The 27,453-nt window shown below is 34.3% G+C and overlaps 1 protein-coding gene across 1 annotated transcript in view; it reads left to right on the top strand.

The window, feature by feature from the left end:
* LOC126297950 (titin-like) overlaps positions 1-27,453 on the top strand; it is an 817,179-nt gene that overhangs the window by 458,008 nt on the left and 331,718 nt on the right. Inside the window, exons 25-27 of the mRNA XM_049989271.1 lie at positions 8,145-8,171; positions 24,146-24,335; positions 27,173-27,308. Of these exons, the coding sequence (XP_049845228.1) occupies positions 8,145-8,171; positions 24,146-24,335; positions 27,173-27,308 (353 nt within the window). The remainder of the gene's footprint in view (positions 1-8,144; positions 8,172-24,145; positions 24,336-27,172; positions 27,309-27,453) is intronic.

The following is a 27,453-nucleotide window of genomic DNA, read 5'->3' as shown; positions in this document are numbered from 1 at the left end:
TTGTGCTTGTGTGAATGTGTGCATGTTTTCAACTTCACAAGAAAGCCTATTGGCAGAAAGTTCAAATGCATAGCAGTCCTTTTGTTATGCCCATCTGCTACAGAATGTCTCCTCTATATGGTGAATACTAATTTATCCTTTTCATAATAGAGGTTGTATGCAAGTTTCTTCAGTATTGCATCATCTTTCTTTTCAGAAATATGGAATAACCTGATCTCATATCAGTATCAGTTCATTCGAGATTGCACAGTGGTTTCTTTCAAATTTCTCACATTTTAGGTGTTATTAATTTAACCTTGTAGAGAATGCAATGTTGGTATAATGGTGTGGCTCAGTTACTTTTTAATGATGGTAAATTCTGATTTAATTTTACAATTTTTCGATTCTTGGACATACAAAAAGAATTTCAATGCCTAACGTACCATGAGTACTACACTGTAAACAACCTGGCCGGTTAGCCGAGGAGTCTGACACACAGCTTCCGGAGTGGGAAAGAGTGCCTGGTCCCTGGCACAGATTCGCCCGGCGGACTTGTGTTGAGGTCCGGTGAGGTGGCCAGTCTTTGGATGGTTTTTAGGTGGTTTTCCATCTGCCTCGGCGAATGCGGGTTGGTTCCCCTTACTCTGCCTCAGCTACACTATGTCGGTGATTGCTGTGCAAACAACTTTTCCACGTGCGCGTACACCACCACTACTCTACCACACAAACACAGGGGTTACACTCGTATGGTGTGAGACGTTCCCTGCGGGGGAGGGGGGGGGGGGTTTCCAGCATTCCACCGGAGACGAACCACACAATATCCCTGATTTCAATGTGGGGCTTCAGAGGGGTGAAGTGGACTGCGGTAGTCATCATGGGGTTGCGGACCACTGCGGCTGCAGCAGGGACGGAGCCTCTCTATCGTTTCTAGGTCCGCGGTTCACATACATACATACATACTACAATGCAAACAATTTTGGCTACTTCTCTGCTGTTTTCTTCATAGGATTTCATTACATGCCTTGGTAATTGCCTTGTTCCTAGTCTTTTGGTTTAATTTATTGTCTATGGATTTGTAGTTAGGAAAAATTTGAAAATCATACAAAGAGCAGTTGCCAAAACAACAGTAATGACTAGAGACCAGATTATATGCATTTGCACATTTGGATCCTTTTCACCAGTTATTGCATATTTTAACTAAAAACTAGTGAGAATCCATATCTTTGCTCTATGTTTATGATATTTTAAAAATTTAGACAGCCAGTCTCTAGCTCGATCTGGTTTTGACGCGTCACAGATTCACCATGACCTATAACTTCTGTAAATCATTACAGAGGAAAAGGGACAGGCAGACAGAGACAATGCTCCTGCACTTGCGCCCCTGGTTAATCCCCTCTACTGTCATACCGTACGCGTCAGCAACAACTAAATTAAACTACGCAAGCTTTTAGTCGCACGTCTATTGTTTCAGTTTAGCTTTCTATTTACTTGTACACAGTTGAACGTGTTCACAACATGTGGTGTGTAACATGTTGTGTATCTTGCCGCCTGAAAAGGGAAATGTTTCATGGATATCTGACTATCCTGGAACATTTACATATGATGGACTTGTTTTATATTGTCGAGTTTGCAAGAAAAACGTTTTGTGCAAAAAACAGTGTCAAATAGACTAGCATGTCAAGACATGTCTTCATATCACAGGAATGCAGAAGAAAGTACCATGACAACAGCTTCTGACAACAGCAAGTTGTAGTAGCACAGACTTGTCCAAAGGTAACCAACAAAAGTTGGTTTAACATGGATCTATGTGAAGCAGCATTCATTGCAAGCAATATTCCTCTTCACAAACTTATAATACCTATCCTCAAAGTTTTCCTGTGCAAATATTTCTTAAATCAAAATATACCAGCTGAATCAACATTCCGTTAAAATCAAATACCGACAATTTATATAAATGTTCAGGAAGAAATACGCAGTGAACTCAAGAGCAGCACTATCTGGATTTCAGTTCACAAAACTACATACACTTGTGGCCATTAAATTGCAAATTTAATTGTTGGTGCTTTAAAAGAAGAGCCTTCTTCCTATTTAATGCCCTGCAAAGAACTTGAAAAAGTAAATCATTGTATGATCACCAGATTTGGGAATGAGGGTTATTGGAAAAATATTTCCAGACTCTTCTTTAGATGAAAGGGTGTTTGTGTTTATTTCAGTTACCACTCCCTATATGATCAAACAAAGGAAAAGCCATCCGAGTATTTTATCCCAATTTGATTCATGTGATATGCTCTGCTCATGGAGTACATCACCTTGCCGAATAAGTATGTTCTCCATTTGTGAATGTAAATAAACTGATTTCATCCCAATGAAAGTGTTTTAAAAGGCTTCTGCTCACATCAAGACCTACAAAGAAAGACTACCAAATGTGCCTTTACTTCCCAAACCAGTGGTAACTCGTTGGGGTATGTGGGTTAAAGCTGTGTTATTTTACTCATACAATGAACATTTAGAGGCCATGAGAGGGGTAGTAAATGACTTCGATAGTGCAGAGGCTTTACAAGTTTGCCAGTGCAAGGAAGCTTTTAATGATTCTGGTATTAAAAAAGATTGCTGTGATTACCACTCATTTTTCAAAAATACCTGCAAGTATTAAAAAGCTTGACACTCGAGGTTTGGTGTTGAATGAATTTATTCCATTAATGAATAAAATTATTCTAGTGAACTCCTCCTTGCCAGAGGTATTCCCAAGAAAACATAAAGAAAATTTGAAAATATTTTGTCGAATATCCCAGGCTTTGAACCCTTGTGGCAAATTGATAATTTCATTAATGCGATGGGTGAACTTTTACCAGAAACAATAAGTGCTTACATAGCGCCCTCTTTTCTGCTTATAAAAATGTTTTGAGTGATCAAAGACACAATATTACTACCAAACATTTGGAACAGTACTTGGTTGTTTATGTCTACAATGTTAGAAAAATGTAAAACAATTTGTAAACTATTGTTTGGTCCAATAGTATAAATTAAAAGTTAATGCTGTTCAAATAAATTCATGGTTCTTTGTTGTTTTTCGAAATAAAATATTATGGAATTTTTGAGTGTTCCCCTCTGCATGTGATATATCTTGAAGTTGGTCCTGTACATATTGACTGTTTCACTGACTCACTGGCATCTCATCCACTTGTTACCAACAACAATAGTAAAGAAGGAACTTGTCTTGAAGCACAATATGCTTCCTCATTTTGCAAATTTTTAGAAAATAATCCCAGAAAGGCCCCCTTCCTAACCTCTACCAGAAAGTATTCAGAAAATGATATCAGCATTCTAAATGTACTGATTTTTTGCATGGCCAGAGCTCTTCCTCATAATTGATATGCACAGGTTTGACTTCACTTTGAGATATGCGGCATTCAGTAACTATCATGTTTCTTATTATTTGATCTTGCATATTTTGACACTTTTCATGCATTTTAAGCATTTTTCATGCATATTTTAATGTTTTTATGGTGCATATAATCCGGTCTCTAGTAATGAACGTACATTAATAACATTTAGAAAAAACTGTAAGATGTCAGGTTGTATCTGAATATTATGAATTATGCTTAAATGCAATATTTTAAAAGGAGTAAGGTGACACAGTGGTAAGACACCACACATGTGGGAGGGTAGGAATGTAAGTCCCCATCAGGCTGTCCAAATTTATGTTTCCAGCACAGCAAATACTACAGCAGTTCATTTTAATAGGACATGGATGACTTCCTTCCCCAGTCATCTCTTATGACCTTTTCTCAACAGGATATCGAATGCCAATCTTCCCCTTTAACTATCTGAGTATCTCACGTTCATTTAGGGTTCATTGGATGGCACCATAGTGAGCTAACAATTCATCAATCAAAGTATCTTTATAAACTTCTTTATTTCCAAATTTGCACTGCTGACCTTGTGAATATGTGTGAGTACATGGTTAAAAGGGGCAGGTATTATAATTTGGATATTCTCACTGGCTAGGTATCACTTTGCCTTTTTTAATATGACGTGTGTTGTGCACTTCTTTTTTGTTTTCTATTTGCTATTTAATTTAGTCAGCTGTAATGTTGGTATACCATAGAAATTGCAATTTGTGAAGGTCAAATTACTTCAGTAACATATTGCTGTTGGAGTCTGGTCATGAAAATTGATGACAAAGGGAGTGTGCTGACCACATGCCCCTCCATATCCACATCCAGTGATGCCTATTGGCTGAGGATGACATGGCAGTGAGTGGGTATAATCAGGCCTTCTGAGGCTGTTCAAATGGATTTTCATTACTGTTGGAAAGCTGTATGAAACCTAACACATTTCCTTCAAGAGAACTTACCTTGAGCCATGTGATGTTGTAAGAAATATATTTAATATGGCAACTTGTTTGGGAACTCAGCTGCTTACATTCTATACCCACGCAATATATCAGACATGTTCTTATTAATGCCAGTTAATTGTCACTCACTAATTTCTCTGAGATGAAAGAACTGGATATGAATCTGGTACAATCATTTATATCTTTAGGATGTTGGACATATTCCTAATCATTTCATCATGCATTTACTGAAGCAGTGTGTTATAGTAATATCAGATGAAAGGGCACTAGAAAACTGCTTTGTTCAACAGTTTCAATTGTTTGCAGTTAATGCAAACATGTTTAGGATGCAACAAAAGTGTACAGATGGATTTTCATTACTGTTGGAGAGCTATATCAAGCCTAACACATTTGCTTGAAGAGAACTTACCTCAAACCATGTGATGTTGTAAGGTCGCATTTGAGTATTTATATCTTTTTTATCTTTTAAAATCTGTGTTAATTGCAAAAATATTTTTTTTCATTTTAAGATTTATGTTAATGCGACTCTACTTATCAAAGACAAGCAATGTTTTTTGTATGAAGTAATTAGACTTGTAAATATGGTGTGTGAGAATTGTTTCTAGTGTATGAGAATTCTTTATAATGTATGAGTATTCTTCCTAAAAATTTCAATATGTCTTTATTTTCTGTTTATTGGTGAGGAAATTTCTGACATAAACCAATTAGCAGCATTTAATAATGTTTGTCATACTATTTTGAATAATGTTATGTAGGATTTTACTTGGCACCAAGTCTCCTTTAAGCAAAACTCTTTAACACTAGGTTATATCAAAAGAAATAATACACAAGAAAAACTCTGGATATCCCATCTTAGTAATCATGTAAATAATAAAACATACTCCTGGAGTGTCCTGTGCAGTAACCAATCTTATCTGAAATAATATAATGGATTCGCGGTGTGTTGGGTGATGGCCTTCTGTTCAGTTTTTGGATTTGCTGTTTTACAGTTTTGAGAAAAAAGATAACAAACTAGTGTATGATATAAAAAAACATTGTGTTAAATTATGAAAACATCTGAGATAAATGTCATTTCTCTTACTCTTGTTAAGGCTGTTTCTTTCCCTTCAGTCATTCACATGTCTTCACTCATAACAATTAATTATTTTGTTTTGAGATTTAATAATACGCAAGGCTTCCATTTTCATCTTAGATTCATCAATCAAGTACCTTGTTAGTCCAATAAGTTTCAAGACTGGATTAATAAATTAATGCCTTGGGTGCTCTTCACAGTCTCCTCCTACCTGAATGCAATACATAAATTGTTCATTAAACTGTGTGAAACTGTCAGAAAAGTCCTTTGGGATGTTCTTCAACTCATGCACCACATTGGCTTAAATGTCGGTTATGTTGTCAAATCATTGACTCTTCATGTGAATTTCTGCACTCTGTCACCAAGTAAACTTTGTGCACACTTCCCTTTTCTTCAATACCTTTAGAAGAATGTCTTGAAAACTTGATTTAGAGATAGTGCTCCATTGCAATTTGTGACACAACAGTGTTGACACACCACAGTCACACCTCCACTACCTAACACTGCCTCCTCACACCTGAACTGCTGAATACACATCTGCTGCTTACAGTTGTTAGTTCAGATTGGCACCATTGCTTATATACGAGGAATAAAAGACTTCAGAATTTTTAGACAGAGGACTGATTTCACCTGCAGTGAATATAATAACCTAGCTAGCCTTACTGTGGTTTATTTGGCATAGTGATTCTTTTGGCCTTCCAGTACTGTTACTTCTAATATCCAACCACCACTATCTTCATCATACAATGCAACATTCTGCTTGTGCCTTATATCATTTTATGTAACTACTAATTTCTTTGACACATAAAGCCACAATGAATTAATAATTTGGTATTATCCTGCTAACAGTATTCAAACATCTAATTAATCTGAAAAGAAACTCACAGTGATGTAGATTATGCAATATAATTCAGTATTTTCTACTAACCTGAATTCACAAAGATATTTTATCACATGTAACAGAAAAATAGTTCCACTGTAAAAAGCTAGACGATACGATAGCAAACATTTTGGTTATTTAAAACAGTCTAATAAAATGAGCTATATAATTTTGCTAATTATTTCTTGTAATAATATCAAGAAAGGAAAGTTCCGCATAATTTGTTTTGCTTCCAAACTATTTCTTCCTCTAAATGTATGCAAGTAATAACATCTTTGAAATGAATACACAGAAATCAAAACTAGATTAATGCTGTATCTTCTACTGTATGGCAAAATTTTAAAACAGGCTCATCTAGTGAAATTATTTGTAATTGTACTATACTGAATAATAGAAAATGTTTTTGTGTCATCATAATGTTATGTAGTGGAAAATAAAATTAAACATAGTTCTTGCACAGGTCTTAAATTTTTTCAACAAAAATATGTTTTTTTGACTAAAACCATCTAAAGTTTTACACCTACATTTAAAGGTATACTGACAGAGAGATTACAATGCAAAAAGATGCATACAACAGATAAAATGTATTGTACTCAGTTTTTAATGGTGAGATGTCTGGATAAGATTCATAAAACATCATTAAAATCTTGTTTAACAAACACTTTGATATGTGCTATGAACATCATGAAAATGTTTTGTAGTGTCAGATAACTGAACTGAAACCTATGCAGTTCATTATTTAAAGAAGACACCATGTATGGATTGTCAGGAGAATTTATGGGAACCTTACTGTGTATTTCAGGCAGTGAGCAACTACTGCTGTGACACAAATTTTGATAGTAATCTTTTGAAAAAACTGTGTGTAATTTAGATCATTTTCTCACATTCTTATACAAATGTGTACATCATTACTGTCATCTGATGTTGGTAAGTTGGTCTCCTTCCGTTCCTTTCTCAGATAATAATTGTGAATTTTGTTTTAAGGCATTGCTAATATTTAATGCATCCACTTTTGTGCTGCTTGTTTAACAGTTTATTCCATCACCAACAATTCTGGTTGCTATAGTCTTATTGTGCTTAAGGTTGTTCAGTGGACATTAACTTTTCTTATCACACTTCCATTGTGTCATCTTTAGCACCTTGTTGCAAATATGTCTTCCAATGTTGAGATATTATATTTTAATCATTCATTCTGTTACCAAAATTTTGTCAAGGAAAGGTCATTGTAAGAGCAATACAAGAAGTGATCTTTTCCATTGTCATAACCTTCATTTCATATTGTAAGCTGTAGGATATGTAGACAGGTCAGTAGGATGTGTGAAGTGGCGTGTTAGCGTTTTCCATTACTTCCAGGATCAATTTGACTTGATGAGGCATTACATTTAATGTATTAAAAGAAACTGAAATAGAATATAACTGGTTAGAAATCTAAACCCATAAAATATGTCATTTCATGATTACTCTTCTAACTTATTTGCAAGTGATAAAAGTGAAAAGACTAAATGAACAGCTGTAATATACACTGTTGTACATAAAACAGTTAACAATGAGTGGAAAATAATTTCATATTACAAGTATGGATAGATTAAGTGTTAGCTCTTTCCATTTTAGACGCAATAAATCAGTAGCTTAACTATATTTCCAAGTATATCTTACAAAACAGATTTCTTGTTAACATTGTCAGAGTGTAAGACATGCAGGATTTGCATTTATATTCTTCCTCCAAGCTGGACTTCAAAAACATGATATTATAGTGTATGCTGAGTGTTTGTATCAACCTTGGTTGCTGACCCCTGGAAGTTATGTTGTGACTAATACGCTCCCTCACTTTGATGCATTGCTGCACGCTATGGCAGGGGTGTTTCGGAAAAGATCACTTAAAGGTAATGGGCAACTCTCTCTAGTTTCTTACAATTTTGATTTTCATTTCTGTCTTTTTTTTCATTTTCACAAAATCACAAATTATTCAAAAATCAACAACACGTCTCAGTCACTTGATTCATTTTATAGACATATTATTTTTGTCTGCTAGTTCTTGGAGTTGTTAATGCTGCTGACAAAATATGTTGTTGACTGAAGTACATAATTTTTGGCACTGTCTACTTCATAGTGGTTTAGATTTTCAGCACTTGATTTCAGTTGAAAGTAATTTATATAATTAATTTTGAGCTGTGTAAAGCAGAGGGAAAACTGAGACACCTCACCTTATTCTTAGATCCATCTCAAATTGTTGTGTATATTTAAGGCAAAATTTTTAACTCCGTCTTGTGCACCCGAGGTCCAAAGTGTACATGTTGCATAGTCTGTGGCCCAAAGGAAGCTCAAAATCATGTATAAAATTACTGTGATTTCATAGGAAACGAAATTTATGTAAAGCAGTAAATCTGAAGGTGGAAGGGGAGGCCCATGTTTTCATCTTTGTTTCCATTGGTGACAATCAGCATGTACAACAGCCATTGAAATTTTAATGTATGTTATCAGAAGTAGTTAACTATTATACTTTTGAATTTCTGTGATGGAGTTCTATGAGATTCATGTTGGGACCTACCCTTTCAACAAACGAAACTTTATTTACTGCTTTCATCAATTTTTCACTGTTGCCTTGAAGAGCTTTAACTCAAAAGCTCAAAGAATAAAGGTTTTGCCAAACACAGCTTTCATTCAGATTGCCATTCTGAACACTGAGATGCATCTATGATGCCAGAGTACTCTTCCTGTTGGAAGAAAGTGACCCATTTCCCTTTTCCAGGAACTGTCTCTATAGCTGTAGAGATACATTTAGCAACAATAATGCTATATTGTCACCAGTGTTAACAACTTGGCTGAGTTTGGTAATAATATTTTAAGTGAAGGAAATAGTCTTTAAAGGAAAAATTCTTGTCTAGAAATAATACTTTGTTGAGAAACCTTATGTAGTTGCCCGGAAAGGGTCTTTTCTGAAACCATTGCTGCTTCCCAGATTAATCTGCTGCTAAAGAATTTGTTTGCACTGCCATATGTGTATGAACATCTTACTAGCTCTTAATACTTCAGCTTTCTTTTTGGTACATGTTTTCAGTTGGCTGATCAATCATTGCCCGTTGCATTTGCTATACCTTGAAGAATTTTTATATTACAAATTAATGAATAGGATTCACTCTTGTGGAAAGACAAAGCACCAAATTGTACATAAAATATGTTTATAAATGTCCATCACTACAATACTTTTGAAAACATATGTCTGTGCTATAGGCCACTCAAACATGCATGATAGTATTGTTATTTAACTGACACAGTCCTGAAGTGTAGGATCCTACCTCAAGTAACAAAGAATTTGCCATATACATAACAGCAAATGATTGTTAACACATGATAATGAATGAAATATATTTAAGTGTTTCATGTTGTCTATAATAGTTGACAATGTATTTGATGTTATTATAATTATTGCTCTCTACCTTAAAGCTGCAAGGTTTTCCAATATTCTTAGCAAATTAGTCAAAAGTTTTTCGTTGTAGTATTTGTGTCAAGTAATTTCAGTATAATTCCCATAGTAAATCTGCATTATTACTTCACTTTTCTGTGATTATTTCCATTTCTATTATCAGATGTGACTCATTTATTTATACAATTACTATGCTGGAAGTTTAAAACTGAAAATTTACAGTGTAAACATTAACTAATGTGGATCAAACAAAATTCTGATGGGTAGAAGTTACAGTTTAACATTAGTATATATATAGAGATAAAAACTTCTGTCCCTGTCCATACTAGTAATGAGAACAAGGCTGGGAAAGAATGGACAACTTTAATAATTTTGCTAGCATTAACATGATTTCAATGGAAGCCCAAAAGAAGGCCTTAAATCACTGCAGAAACTTATAGGTCTAATAGTAAACTGCAGTGATTGTTGCACGGTATAATAAAAGTAGAAAAAATAGCTACTCACTAGTACCACGTAATGGACAGTATTATTCATCCATCTTACCTTGTACGATGACAACACAAAATAATAGAATCACAACATCTCTTCATTCATCCCTGTTCACATGGGTATTCTCCATGCTCATATAACAATTTATCTTTATCACATAAACATCATTAACAATTTGTTTATTCTTAATATAAATATGTCTCACAAAGTCATGCTCATTGGTGAATTTTCTGTCTTTGATGCTAAGACCATGCTGGAACATAAATCATTTCAAAAATGTCTTAATTATTATGCCAGATGCATTTTGGTGACATGTTTAAGCTATGTTATAGGAATTGCCACCTATAACTAGCTATTCACACCCAAGGACCAGTTGTAGGCCACATAACTTGCTAGAGGATTTTATTTTCAAGTGAAGAGTCAGTTAATCCAAGATTATGGAGTGCCTTGCAAAGATAATATTTCTTAGGCATTAGAGAACAATTTTTCTAAGCAGTATAGTTTCTTAAACACTGGAAAATGTAGTGGAAAGATTGTATAGTGCAATACTCTTTTAATTTTTTTCTGAGAAGGTAATATGTTTGTAGAATTTCACCTCAGAATGAGATAATAGTGAGAATTGAATACAATGCTGTGCAGGAAGTAACACAATCTGTTTCTCTTGCAGAGCTCATACAAGACACATTGCACAGATTAGTAGGTATTGAGGGAACTGTCCTCCACAACCAAAGATCCCCTTCATGGTAATGCAGTTGATCGGCAGAGAGTTTGCTACCTTGTGGTGTTCCTACGTGTTCTTAAGTAACATTTATCTTCCTGTGATCCTATTTATTAGGACAACTCATTGTCATCATAAATGCTTAATGCTAAAATAAAAATTATCTTTGAAAATGTGGTATGTTGCCATAATTATTTTTGTTGAGAAAATCAAATTCAACTTTCTCAGTTATTGGTCACACCGCTGAAACTTAAAATACAATACTATTGTAGTGCACACATATCACTAGAAAATATTATTTTCCTATTTCATGATTTAATAAGTGTCACAGTCTTTCAGTGTTCAGTGATACATTTGAAGTCAATGCACATGTTGTCTTTTTCTGTATTGTTTTGTTCTGTCGTCACAGCATCATAGGCAAAATTACCTCATAAGTTCATATAAATCATTTCAATACAAATACATTGCTTTGTTATATCATACAAATGGAACTAGAAGTTCATAACTGTAAAAATGGATTTCACTATAATTACATAGATTTTACATTTTTCATTCTCCAGATACATACATATCTTGGTAACATTTGAAGCTGTTTGATGGTAATATAGTTAACTGCATAGATACTGAAACAAAGTAATCTCAAAGACTGAAAATGAGCAAGATTAAAGCAGAAAATGATAGAGAGGAGAGGCCAATTCTCAGCTCAAATCCAAAGGCCCATGACAAAATGATTCACCATAACTGATAAAGCTCCTCACTGCTACCTTTGCAGCCTGTAAGGTGGAGCAATGATTATTGTAATGGACTTACATTGTAGAGAAGTTCGGTTAAAATCTCTCTCTGTTCATTCACACTAAAGTTTCCCATGGTTTCCTAAATGCCTTAAGGTAAAAGTGAAGATGATTATTGTGAGAAAGTCATAGGTGATTCATCGGTCTTGTTCTTGCAAACATGACCTCTCATAATAAATGATCTGGACACTGACAAGGAGTTCAACTGTAACACACACCAATGTAATTATTCCCTACCTGCCAGTTTATGTGTTTTCTAAGACTCATGAGCCTGATAATCCTAGACACCCAATTTTGGCTGGTTACTGTTATGCTTCTGAAATGGTCTCTGTGCTTGTGAGCCAGTTCACTTCCCTCACTGTGTTTCTATAGACCAGTTTTTGTCACTGCTTCTCATCATTTAAACTATCTCCTTGAAAACAAATATCCTCCATGACTATTGGCTTTGCTACCATTAAATACACTGATCGCTGGGTGGCCGTTGCTGCATGTGAGCAAGCTGCAATACATTTCCCCAATGCCTACCATGCATGCTTTATGGAATTTAAGTTGAGGAACAAGTAGGCCAGTCCACTTGCTGAATATCCTTTCATTCCAAGTGCTCCTCAACATGCCCTGTTCAATGCAGTTGTGCATTGTCATCCATAATTATGGCTTCAGGGCCAAGTACACCCCTGAAAACGTGCATGGGGAAGAAGTAAAGAGTCAAAATAACACTGACCACCATGTTCAAAGATTTGTCTGGTGCAAACTGCGTAGAGACTGAACCAGTAAGGAGTAAAAGCACGTGATCTTCTTGGATGAGAGCAGACTCAATCTGCATAGTGATTCTGGATATGCCATCATATGGTGGGAGATGAGAACATACAAAGCACCAAAAACATAGCCGAATATGATCTTTGGTGATCTCGGTGTTCTGCTGTGGGAGGCATAATGTTGCATGGGTGTACCAACCTTCATACCTTTGAACACAGTACACTCATTGGTTAACATTATTGTGACACCATATTCCTTCCCCATGTGTACTTTTCAGGGGTGCATTCAGCCCTGACCTCATTTTTGTAGATGACTGTGCATGACCACATTGAACAGTGCAGATGGAGGAGGTCTTGGAATGAGAAAATGTGTGGCAAATGGACTGGCCAGTCCATTCCCCTGATTTAAATACCATTGATCATGTGCAGGATGCATTGCGGAAACATATTGCAGCATGCCCACAATATCCAACAACCATCCAACAACTGTCAAATGTGCCTGTGGAGGGAAGGAATTCTCTGTCCCACAAACTTCTTACCAACCCAGTGGTCAGTGTTGGAGCACATTGCAGAGCATATATTGCCATCCATTGTGATCATATACTGTATGAAGAATGATATCCATCATCATATATCAGTGTAATTATTTTCCTTGAATAAAAGTCTCATTTCTATTCATCTCATTGTGCAGTTCTTTTAGCTACCTTCTGTACTACATTGTAGCAGTTCTTTCTATGTATAGTTCAAGTTTCAGTTAATTATGTTACTCGTCAGTGACACAGCATGTAAAAGTTACTTTTGTCCATAAGTTTTGCACACCGGTATCTATATCTCTCAACATCCTGGTGATTACAAACCTGTCATATCTTTCTGTATGAAAGAGACTAACTATGTGTGTACACATAATTAGATTACATATAAGGATGTAGCATTGTTTCATGATGTCTGTCTCTTAAACATGGATTGTGGCCTGTTGCATCAGTTATTATATATATTTCATCCATAACTTATTATTATGAAAATGAGAGTCTACTTTTTTAATAATTTTTACCATTGCAATTAAAACTCCAGCATTATATTGAGTAGGAACATTTTTTATGTCATAGTTTATCCACTCTGATAAATTTTTTCATGGTTTTCTTAAGCCCTTTACAGTGCATGTGTGGATGGTTTCTTTAGCAAAGACATTGTTTCTATATGCTGTTATTCTTCTGATAGAATCCATGCCTCTACTCTCATTGCCCTTTTGTTAACAGGTCTTAGTGCATCAACAAATAAAGAACAACAGTAAAGAAACTTCCTGACATATTAGAACTTGAACATTACAGGGATCAAGACCTGGATTTTCACTTTTCATGAGCAATGTTCTTACTGATTGAGCTGCAACAGGATCAACTTATGGCTTGCTATACAACCCCTGTCTGCTGCTATTTCTCTTGTCCATATTTACAGAGCTAGCACTTTTGCTACAGACTTGCTATGATGTCACATAATAAGAATGAACCCATTCATAAAGAACAAAAATTTTTGTTCTTTATGCATGGGCCCATTCTTATAGCATGTTCATTATATAGACCTGTCTTAAGCAGCCAAGCAGCACTGCAGGCAAAGAAGAAAATGCCAGCATGAGTAGATATGCAATAGTTGCCTCCTAATACTTCCACAGTTCACACTGTACCCCATTATTTTTTTTAGTTTTGTTTTCCACCCCATCAGTCTTCTAGCTGGTTTGATGTGGTCTATGATGAATCCACTATACTAATGTTTACTTTCAGCAGTTTAGTTTAATGTCCTGTGTTTAATCATTTCTCTTCCTCTGTGTAGCAGGCTTTTTGTATCTGCCTTTAGAAATTTGCAACAATATTCCTCTTAATTACAGAAAAACTCTACAAGCTGTGAAAATGAGAACACACAAAAATAATTGCTTGAATGGATCCAAACTTGAAATATGTGTAGAATGATTCAGATTCCAGCATTTATTGAAGTGGAAACATGAAAGGAAATGTCAATATGGCTAGCCAACACAGAGGCATAATGACTGACCTTTGGGAAATGTGTTTGTCATATTATGACACTAGGCTCATGCAGGAAATGATGTAAGAAACAAATGTTTGGAAGCAATCTGGAGAAGAGTGCCTTGCTTACTGACAAGCAAGTAATTGACCATGTAGTACTACCACAGCAGTGAATGACTGCCATCTTGTAGGCATGGAAACAACAGCCTGACCTCAGTGTTGGCTCAGTATTAGAGGACTGCAACATGTATCTATCAGTCTCCACTGACAATCTGAAGCATTCTGCTGTAGGTTGAACTGAAGATAATTTCATGGTTGCATAGGCTTCTGTTGTCCTCAAACTGTAGATACATCAGGCTGTATTCAGCACATTCACATTACTGATTTGATGATAGCAAAAGGTAAAGTTTTTGGATGAGTCGTGCTTGAACCTGTACGGTATTAATAGTCACACATGTATTCAGTTCCAGTGTGATGTCTGCTGTTTGGCTACCTGAACGCTCAAGTGGTGTACAAGATAAAAGTCAAGTGCACTGGACTGGGCTATCAATAAATAAAACATCTGATCTTCAGTCCTACAAACTGAGGACAATTCAAACAGTAAAGGGTACACAATAAAACCTGAGAGAACAGAGTACTGTTCTTGCTTCAGGCAACTGCATATGCCAATTCTTTTGCCATGACAGTATGAGCCACCCATGGCAAGGAATTTCCTTGCCTTCTTCAATGAATGACAGAAACTACTGCTTCCCTGGCTTGAAAGTTCATTTGACATATAGACAATGAAATGTTTGTGGGATAGACACTACTTATACTGAATAGAGTACATGCTATTAAAATTTTTGCAGCTTGTAGCTTGTTATAGTTCTCTGGTGGATGAGCCACATTGTGGCTCAAACCCAGAACCCCTGAATTTTACTGAGAGTGTGTTACCTATTGTGCTATTCATGCAGGCCTCATGGACCAACCCAAACCTTTCAAAATATATAAATGTATCTGTCTGCCACTCACTGTCTCCTCTGTAGGGTGAGTAGCTCTCTGTCCTAATTCGTACTGTTGTTATTCCAAATGGGTATTTCCCATTTTTGGAAATAATGGAGTGTTTGACTTTATGACAGTTGTTGTTCTTATTGAGACAACATGTTGTATTCAATGCACATTATAAATTGTGATTAATATTTTTTACAGTAAGTTAAAATTGTTTGCCAGACAAGACTCTCAAACTGAGAACCCATACATTCTCCAGGATGTACTAGTGCAGCAGCGTAGCAAAAGACTCTTTGTGGAACTTGGGATGTAAGAAGGGAACAAATGGTCCATGAGGTTTGCAACTATAGTACAATGCCAATGATTTTATTCTCAGTCTGGTGCACAGTTTTAAAATATATAATCTCAGTAACAACCATTAAGTGGCGAATAAGTCAGATTCTCTACAGTTTCTTTTCTCCCAGGGGTGCTAGTTCAGCTGAGTATCTTCCTTCAGCTGCAGTTATCAAATCATGTATATTCTTTTATGGTCAGCAGATTAGACCAAAGTACTGTTCTTACTTCATCTGACTACACATGCTGTCCATGCAACTGAACACTTATGTTGCCATTATTTCTTTAGTTGTTGTATATAACAGTCTCTCAGATTATGCTAAGAAAATATTTGGAAAAAAAGAGAGGCATTAGTTATTTTTGTTACATAGACAGGAAACTACTCAGTACACTGTTTCTTTATGCCATGAGAACATTTTTCACAACAGATATCATTGAAGGTTTGTTGTATAATATGTTTTATTGTAAATAGTGTGTTATCAGAGTTGTGATACATGACTGACATGATTTTTGTTGCTTTTTTATCTTAAACCAAACAGTCTTGGTTGTTAATGAGATGCTGTGCATGTTTATATTACTCTCCAGATTTACCAGCCACACAAAACAAGGTTTATATATATATATATAAAAAACTCATTGAAATGATCATCACACTTTTTTTTCCCTCCCCCATCAGTGTTCAGGGAATCGATTACTGATAGTGGTGCATAATATGTCCTCACATCATTCATCTATTTAGAAAAGCAGTGTCATAATTACTGCTTCACCTTTTCTAGGAATAAATACTACAAATGATTTCAAATTATAATAAAAAGGCAGTTTTCAGCCATTAATGGACCAAAAGCATGCAGCAAAACAAGTTTGTTCAGTTTTTCAGATGTCCTTGGTTTACTGTTGTATCGCCTGTACAAAATGTGTGAACTATTTAAAAGTTTATAATTCCAAAGAACTCTGAAACCATGCAACTATGTACAGAAAATACATAACAGTAATATACAGTGCCTTTCAAAGATTACTGTTGATTGTCTCTAAACTTGAATGGGATGCACTGATAGAAACTGAATAGAACATACAACTACAGTTTCGAAACCCAATAGTATTTGATGTTATTATGCCTTTTGTTAGCTTTTTGATGTACTTTTTGTGTATGCTGCTGTTTTACTATATCCTTAACATGGCTTTCACCTTAGTCGTAGGTGGTCTGTGTGAACAGAATGCTACCTTACATCTTGTGCTAGATCCCAATGCAAGATTGTAGATCTTTATATGAAGCTGTACAAACTGGTGAATACATTGGGTGCACAACCAAGGACTTACATCCTTCACAGATTCATCCCTGTCACAATGTTGCAGTGCACAAGTTAATTATGTTGGCTTACATGCCTGTGCAGGCTATTTGGCACTGGTGAATACTGAAAGCTAAATTATCTTAAATAAATGCAGACAACTATATGAACAGAAAACAAGCACTTCTGTCTGTAATGAGATCATAATTGATGAGTTATCAAAGCCTAAAATTTCTTCCATCTCTCTGTTTTTTGTACAAAAGCTGATTATAGAGCAATTTAATAAAGAGAGCAGGTAAAACAGAGGAAAATGTAGCAAATAAGGACAATCAGCCATGCGTGAACGGTATTTGACACACACACACACACACACACACACACACACACACACACACACACACACACACACACACACATTTTAGTTTGGCTGGGGGATAGGGAGGGGGGAGGTAGAGTGTGTGTGTGTGTGTGTGTGTGTGTGTGTGTGTGTGTGTGAGAGAGAGAGAGAGAGAGAGAGAGAGAGAGAGAGAGAGAGAGAGAGTGCGTGTGTGTGGTGTGTGTTTCTGTGTGTGCATGCATGAGAAAGAGACACCGAGAGACAGAGAGTAGGTGGAAACATGGAGTGTTACGTTGCTATTGGTATTTTTTTGAAGATCCTTATGTCATAATATTGCCAGACAGTTGTCAAATATTTCTCTTCTTTATCATGATGATGTATGTTGCTCATTAAAAAGAAAATATAAGATTCAATATTTTTCAACTACGGTACTAAATTTTATTACCAAGTGTTTCTGCTTTCACATTCAGCATCTTTTACATGAAATAATTCTTGATGGCTGAAGAAAAATGTGAAAATAACTACTATAAATCTTTCTGTGGAACTGACAATGGTTATGCTTTATATAATAATCGGTGGTTATGTGCAACATCTGATGCACAATATTTTTTAAAGGCAATTGCCATTGTCTTCTGACTAGAAGTATTTTTCTGAGTTATAGAGAAAGGGAGGTGAGGTAGCCTTAGACTAAAATTGCACATTCTGCCTAAAAACCTTGGATTTTGTTTGATTAGGTGACATGTACTTTTAGGTCATTTTTCATATCTGTGTGTATTTATACTTGCTTGATCTATCTTAAGTAAAACATCGATAAATAATAAAAAAAGAAAAAGAAAAAGGTTGTGAACAGTGTTCAGAACTGTATGCTTAATTAAGATGAATAAGTAAATAATTGTTCCATGGAAAAAGTGTTGGTTAAGATGAGTAGGAAACAGTTGGTCAAGGAATAGGTGTTTTCCTAAGAAATGGAAGAGAACTCTGTGGGCAGAAATTGCAGGATATAAATATCCTTAGATATTTCAGATAATAATAAATGATATGCTCATATAACATAATGTGCATCGTGTTAGTTTGAAGACAGGTAGGTGAGACTGATGGATGAACTCCAAATACCAGATTAATTTCTGTACTTGGCTTAAACTGGATATTTTTCATTGTCAGTTTCCCACACTTGTTTAAGTCAATGGTAATTTGGTTGCCCCTAACCAAATCAGTAGAGCACCATAAGCAGAAAAAGTCTGAAAACACACCAAACAGAAGTCACACATAGGTAGAATACACAACATAACATTCCTTCACTTAGATAAACATGATGTACTACCTATTACTATGTTATCCCAGAAAAAAGTGTACAGTGGTTTGTGAACAAAAGACACATCAAGTGCAAACCTTTTGAGTAATGTTATAGTTATAAGAACTGGTAGTAAAAATCCTTAATAAAACACATTATCAAAGCAACATGTGACATGTTTCAGTATTGTTAATGCAAAATATTATACAAAAGATGTCACAAAATATCTGTATCAAATAGTGTTAAAATGTTAAGAAGCATCAAGGAATAGAAAGAGATTCTACTTTCTAAACAAGCAGAATTCAACAGTTGCACATCAAGTAGAGACCACTTTGGATGACTAAAACTGAAACATCAAGACATTTTATGCCACTATAGGGTTTTCACATGTTTACCAACGTTGCATTTATATAGGAGCATACTGGTTATTTCAGGAAGCTGATTGTCATTATAAATATATTTGACACTGAAGACTTTTTTAATATCCAATCTTTTTTAATATGTGTTAGGCTGTAGGTGAAAATGTAGGAAAATGTGGAAAAGGTTGTTGAGAATCTCTATGATAGAAATTGCTGTTATTCAAGTTCAATGCAAATATGATGTAGTTGCCTGTGTACTGAGTTTTAAGATGTGTTTAAATACTCAGTTTCTTGTGTTAGACATTTATAGAAGTTTGGTGATTGTTACGGTAACTGCTTTGAAAGGGATAATATGAACAGGACTTTGGCAATAATTAAATATGTTACAAAGTTCCACATAGCAATAACAGGTTCAAATATTCTTCTACAGTGTAGTTCCTTTAAGTTGTTGTATCTCTCTTATCATTTTCAAAATCTAACTTCTGAGCTTGAATGACATGACACTATTGCTTTTGCTAAAAGCTTTAACTAGCTACCTGAAGCAACTTCCAAGATTTGACAGTTCGATGAAAATGTTGGTGATAATTGTTTGGATGATGTCATAAGTTATGTCAGGTATGTAGGAAGAGATACTCAACTTATGACAAATATCAAAAACAAATTTGGATATCCTAGTTGTCTAACCTCTTCATCCTCGGTCAACACCATCCATTATTTAGAATATCTGTAACACAATTTTTGTTAATTTATTGCATTCATGGCCACAGAAATCTATGCCTGCAAGTTTTCCATTCAATTTTGGATACCCTGAGTTCACTGCTCACTCTCATGTTAGGCAATGGTACATTCCAGATGGGCCTATATTACAAAATCTTATTTTTATTTTAATTAGCAATATTTTCAACATTTTATTATCATGTCATTACCAAGTTTGCTATGAGTAACTCACATATGTCACTTTATGTAGTGTACCTATATTATTTCGTCATATTGGCTAATTTCTCATATTCCAGTAATTTGTATTGTGTAGTTTATTTTATGTCATTGTGCAGGGATTTCAAAGTTTTTTCTTTCTTCACAATATTCTGATATATGAGTTCAGTTCATATTAGCATTATACAGAATCAAAGTGACTTCTTTTCTGTACTTTCTTGTTTGGACCATGACAATGTCAATTTAAAATGAATCTTTCTAATGGTGCATTTTAGATCATTCACCCAATGGAAAATTTTTAATAAAGTGTCAAAAATTCTAGGGTGATTTATACCAAACCAAATTTGGTGTTGAAGAAAATTACTCTTATCTTTGGTATTGAGAACATAAAGACAAATGATTTTTATAGTTTGTAGTCTGTTATGAATTGTACTAGTTTGTGCTATAATCAAGTTTATGGCTAAAAAAAACAGAGACATGGGACAGTCCTTCGAAATATTGAACTTACCATTCGACGCTAGTTTTTACGTTTTCAGACTTTTTCATACTGAGATTAAACCAGCAGAACTTCAAACTAGGAGTTAAATTAAGACTAGAATACTATTATTATTATTATTATTATTATTATTATTATTATTATTATTTATAGCTGGATATATAAGGTAACTAAATTTGCAGACTCTTGGGTCCAGACTTTTTTTAATTTTCATGTGCTATTTTTTGTAACAAAGCTGCTTGTAGTGTAACAATAATATTCAATGACGACTGTGTATGTGTGTGTGTGTGTGTGTGTGTGTGTGTGTGTGTGTGTGTTTGTGTTTGTGGGCACACATGCCCGTGCTCACACTCGCACACACGTGCATCTATGGGAAGGTTGGTGGGTGGGTATGTCTGTATATGCTTTATTCTAGATTCCACAGGGAACTTTGTACTTTTTGTTAAAGCCCTTAGAAGAGTATGCAAGACAAGGATTAAAAAACATCTATCACACCATCCCTTAATGTTGTCATATAGATCCACAGAATGATCAGCACTGCTGAGAAAGTCATTTTTCAAATATTTTGCAATAGTTAAACTATACAGCAAGCAAATATTTGACTGTTAATAAAAAAATCAGTTATGTGTCAGATAGTCTCATTGTTGTAACTACAGTGTTATGTAGCTGTATAGAAGGGGTGAAATGTCAAATTATACTTGAAATCAATGTGGATGAAACTTATGGGAATAATTTGTTATTGCATTTGTATAAAATTAGATGGGAAAGCATATGTAATAATTATACAGTTGTATGAAAATAGGCTGGTAGCTTAGTATGATGAAAGTTACTCATCTGATATGTTAGAAAATACATATAATCTTAGAAATAAATACCTCATTTTATCATAAGTAACAGAAAAGCAGTTAACATTTTATGAATACTTAATATTAATTTATTCTCAGATAAATGGGAGCTGACCTCTATTGGTAAAGTCACTAATCATTGCATTGACATTATCTGCAGTTATTGAAGGATGGATGTGATTCCTTTCTCAGTGCACTTTAGCCTAATTAACTTCAACCCTAGACAGAGAGACAAAGGTGTTTGCCACCTCTAATGATGTGATTTTCTGTGTTTGTAGGTTTTATTACCTTATTTGTAACTTTGAGAGTTTTTTTTTATGTAGTTCCAGATTGAACTACCACACATCTACAAAACTTAATTTATTGAGAAAATTATGCAGTTATATGCTCCTGTAGATAGAAATACAAAAACTAAGAAAAATCACAATAGCAGCAAAGACAGCAACTAAACAGCACCACTTTACACATAAATTAATACCCTATGAATGACCATACAAAACATGTGAAAGTTTTAAGAACTTCTTCATTGAAATGTCGTAGCAAAGACATATAGTAGGCATGAGTAAAACAAGGAAGAAAACTAGGTTCTTTAAATTCATGGCTTTTAGAAGTGATAATTCCTTTTCTGTGTTGTCATTATGTTTGTAAAGAAATATTTATTTATCCAAATGTGACCTCTCTAATAAACATATGAAATAAATAGTATATTCATTTAAAAAACTAAATTTGTCAGATGTCATCTTTAACCCATTGTTAACCATATCTCTCATGCACAGTTTTGGAGAAGACTAATGTACAAATCACAAAAGCCCAAATATGTCACAACTCATAATTTGCAACAATAGGTATTATCATCACTGCACAAAACTATAACAAAATATTAATTAAATCTGAAGTGTATATTGACTGAGCTCAAAATTTTATTTCTACACATGAGCCATTCTGAAGTATGCACCACTGTACTAAACTCTGAGTAGCTTTGTCTTTCTCACAGCAGATATAATTAATGTGTTAAGGAGACCAGATGATATCATTTGTTTGCCGTCATACTTCAGTAATACAGTACAAAAAGTTGCTTAACTATGTATGTAGATATGAAAGCAGATTATCTTCCTGCAACAATGAAATCCCAAAAACAATCACATTTTTTTATGAATGGCTATATGTTTACATTCATAGAATTGCATGTATTACATATGCTCTGTGCAAACATAGCAATGATACATGTACATCAATATAGCTCATTCATTATTTTTTTTATATAAACCTACTGGTACTTCACCCTGTGTTGTTTTGAATGAAGTTATCTAACGCCTTTTATTTTTTACGACATATTAACATGAGCATTTCACAATGCTCTAACTATTTTAAACGAGCCAGTGGTCATCTTCAGAGTTCACGTCATTTCCTCAACTTTTTTGATTCTCACAGATGTGTCTGTATACTGCAGAATTTGGTTACACGTCTCAAATAATGACCCAGTAGTTATTACAATTAAGTCTGATTTTATTAACTTAAAATATGCTTTTCTGCTACATAATCAGTCCTACCATTTAAAAAAATAGTTTTACTTATTCAGTCCAAATTCTTTTCATTTGGGAACATAGTAATGGTTTCATAGCAATGGCAGAACCTACTTCTTTCACAAAATTATCAGTTTAACAATTAATATTCAGCTTTTAATACCTCTACTTAACTTTTACTGAAATTATTTAAATAATAGGTCTCATTGTTTTTTTACATGAGTAAACACAGCATGAATGATGTGTCCTGTTTCACAATTGCTTTAAGCAATTCAAAGTTGAGCTTCCTTTGTTTGGCTATTATCTATTAATTTTGAATGTATAAATGCCTAATGATGATTTTTCCCAGTTTTTTTGTAGTCATTAAAACATAGAATCCTGCATTGTGGTCTGTAAAAGAGTACAAAACAGTATTTTGCTTTTTGTCATATGACTATCTTCATGTTAGGATACTCCACATATTCCTTTTCATCTGCACATTAGCCTTACATATTCCTCATTTGCTTGCCTTACTCTGTGAATATTTTATTACACTATGTGTAATCACTCATTAATGTCATTGTGTTCTTCAGCATGCCATGAAGGACGTCACTACTCTTTGCCATAAGAACATTTTTTACATTCATTTTGACAAAAGAATAATTTTTGTGTAGTTGTCACAGGTAAAATGAAAAGTAATTGATAGGCTCTTCCAATTCTGCATGGTAGATCACACATGTGAATAATACATAATGGTTGTTTTTACAAAAATGCGCTGCCATTATCCTGTTTTCTACATCATGATGTAATATGATCATTTGAAAAATTTCCTAGTCCTTGTTATAAAAACTGAAGGGAAATTCTCAGTACTTGTACAAAAATACAATAAAATGTAAAGAACTCAGTGGCATTTAAATGTAATTGAATCTTAATACTGACAGAGCTCACAATCAGCATTGAATATTGAAACATTCTGTGTCAGTGATGCAGAAATAGTCTAATTTTTGCTCCCCATATACATATGTGATGAACACATGTACCTAGCTGCAGAAGTTCATGACCAAATAGTCATAATATTTGCAAGAAGATGGTTAAACTCTATTTTTTCCAATAACTATATAAGTTCATTGAAAGAAAATTCAGGGTCTGTTTTACTTCTCATGTGTTCTACAGTTTAAAGATAAGAGACAGACATAGTTAATCCCAAAATATACTTTGTCCTTGTGAATTCATATTACTGGTAGATGTTATGTGGAACTTAAGAAGACTAAATACTGAACATTAAGTTTTCTTTAGGAGGGACAACACGAGCCCAATGGGAGGATGTAACTGGGTCAACACCACTCACATTTGTCAATGACTGTGTGTCTTTCACAACAACAGTATCTGCAAGATTTTGGCTGATGGATTGTAGAAATATTGGTGAAGCCACAAAAATGGCAACAGAGCTGTACAAGGAAGCAATTCACGTTCCTTTTATGGCCAAGTAAGTGCATGAAGTATTCTGTTTTTATATAGTGTGTCAGTGACTACAATAATTGTGCCGTTGCCCTAATGCAAATAACTATATGAATGTATTGCAGCAAAAAATGCATTTTTTTAAACCTCTTAATATATTAAAGCAGTTCTATTGTACTGAAAAGGCTGGAAAACAGTTTCATTGGATAAAAAATTCATCATCATTAATGTTATACACTTTTCGCAATAAGTCATCCATATAAGATTTGCTATTTCCCTTACAATATTGCTACTGAAACCAAATGCAGTGCACTACCTCAACTTTTGAATTAAACATTGCCCCTGCAGCCCACAGTTCTAATTCACAATAGTTTTATGAAATTCAGGGAAAGCCAGTTCCTATCCTGCTGGAGGAAAATATTTTCTTCACAGCCATTTGACCAACAATAATGAAGAGACTGCACCATGCATTTATCTTACTGATGGAAAATATTTTCATCAGGCCAAGAGTAAAGCAGAGAAAATGCCACGCATTTCATACTCAGCAATCTGTTAGTGGTGTCATACATCCTTTGTAATCTTACTTTTAGGGCTCAATGGGTGACGTTCTTTAGGTAATTTAATGTACAAAGGAACTATTCTGGAAAGCTCAATGTTCTTCTTATGCTCAAGTTCGTGTTTTAGATGCTTTATGACATAATGCATGTTCTTCATAATAAAATATTAAATTTGGTCAATTGCATAAAATTCTAGTGCAACTCAGATATAGATGAAAGACATTCGAGCTTTTGTAATTATTAATAATCCTTAGAATATCAAGACTGTGTTATACAAAGATAATAAGAAAAGTTTTAGTTACTCTGATATGTGTATAAGACAACAAGGTGAAGATAACATACTTCCTCCTCCAGCTTACTGTAAAGAGATAGAATGTCATTCTACGATATGCTGCAGTAGGGAAAGTGCATATATACTTGTTCGAATTTGTGGGAAACATTACATGATTGAGTAACCTAGTTCAAATTATCATGAACTATTGAACAGTTATTTGGAGAATGAAATGTTATGTGAGTCTTGAGCATGTTCAATAGTACGTAGGTTTAAAATCTTTAAACTCAGTACAATGTAAGACAATTTATAGATTAGATTAGATTAGATTAGATTAATACTTGTTCCATAGATCATGAATACGGCACTTTGTAATGATGTGGAGTGTGTCAGGTTAATAAAAGATGTCTGTACAAGATATTACATTACACAAAATATTGCATGACACTAATATTTAAGTTAGTTTTTTTCCCCCTCCCTTAATTTATATCTAAAAATTCAGCCAATGAGTAGAAGGAGTTGTCATCTAGAAATTCTTTTAATTTATTTTTAAATGTTGGTTTACTATCTGTCAGGCTTTTGATGCTGTTTGGTAGGTAACCAAAGACTTTTGTGGCAGCACAATTTACCCCTTTCTGTGCCAAAGTCAGATGTTACTCAATCTTCAGTATCAGGAAAAAGAGAGAATGACTTGTAACCTGATATCACTGATAATAGTAATAATAATAATAATAATAATAATAATAATAATAATAATAATAATAATAATAATAATATGACATGATGTCACTGATAATAATAATAATAACAATAACAGAAGAAATGAGTGAGAAGATGGAGTCACATTTCGAAGTTAAGAGATGTGGCGATACAGTAGAATCTCATGAGCCTCATTAGTCAAAAACACTAAAATATTTATAGAGCAATATTATTTAGATCTGAGATCTTTAATTTCATTTCAGGAACCTCTATTAACACTTGAATTTTGACTAATTTTCCAAAAACTAAAATGTGATAACCTCAACAGTCTAGCTATTCCTCCTATCATTCTTTCCCCTCTCATTCTTGAACTGAGTTTCTGGTCAATCACATGTACACCTTAAAAAGAAAAGTATTTACCTTAGCTATGTACAAAGATAATAATGTACACATTGTACCTGGTAATGTATAGTGACAACATTTCAACATCCTGTTTTGAAACAAATTTATGTGAGTGACTGTATATAAATTTTCCCTGTTGTGGTATCAGAAATTAGTCACACTGTTATTTGTGAACTTGATTACTGCCCACATTATTTATTCCCTATCTCTTACATGTTCATTTGATGTAAAATCTTTAACTTCAACTCTGCCACATCAACTAAATGAATATTGACATCTATTTTCAGGAACACATTTTGTAATGTTTCAGATATAAGTTATGAAAATATTTAGTATACTTCAGTCTTCTGTTTAGCTTTACATTTATTAATTTACTCATTTTTAATTTTCTTCATGATTTCGTGATAGAAGTACTCTAATACTTTAATATTGATTCTGAAAATTAAAAAGGTTTGTCCTGTGAAAGCATAGTGACTTCATGAAAATTTATGTATTATATGTGCTTGGCGTGTGTAATTTTATAGTAGTACAACAAAAAACTTATTCAGTCAAAATAAATAAACTTCACTATCTGACATTATATACCTTGGTAAATAGTAACTATGTGCCAAAGTTCTTCAGTTGTGCCTTACTACATTTATCAGACAAAAATAATCTATTTCCTTCAGAAAAATTGACTGGCTGTGAACACATTTTACAGATACTGGTGTTAACATTGGGTACTCATGAATTAAGTATTCAGAGCTGAAGTCTACTTCAGCTTTAATTCCAGAAATATTTTGTAGCCAATTCATTGTTACAAACTATGTCTGATATTATGATATTGTTTGAAATGCCATTGAAAATAATATTTACTTTTGAAGAGCAATGTGAATGACTTACACATTTAAATGAGTAATGCTCTTATCACTGATATATTTCTTTGAATTCTTACAGATTTGTTGTTTTCGCAAAACGTGTCGATGTTCTCGAAGCCAGACTTAGGGTGTTTTGCATGACTGATGATAAAGAGGACAAAACATTAGAGCATCAGGAGCATTTTACTGAAGTTGCAAAGAGTAGAGATGTTGAGGTAAGTTTCTTTAAGACTTACCTTTGTAATACTTAGTTCACCTCCATAGCTGGGTGGTCAGAACAGGTGACTGCCATGTGGGGGATCCGGGTTCGATTCCCAGTACTGCCAGAGTGGAAGGTCTGGTAGGAAGTGCACTCGGCCC

This window comes from Schistocerca gregaria, chromosome X, assembly GCF_023897955.1.
Source record: "Schistocerca gregaria isolate iqSchGreg1 chromosome X, iqSchGreg1.2, whole genome shotgun sequence".
NCBI lineage: Eukaryota > Metazoa > Arthropoda > Insecta > Orthoptera > Acrididae > Schistocerca > Schistocerca gregaria.
This window is presented reverse-complemented; position numbering and strand designations above follow the sequence as displayed.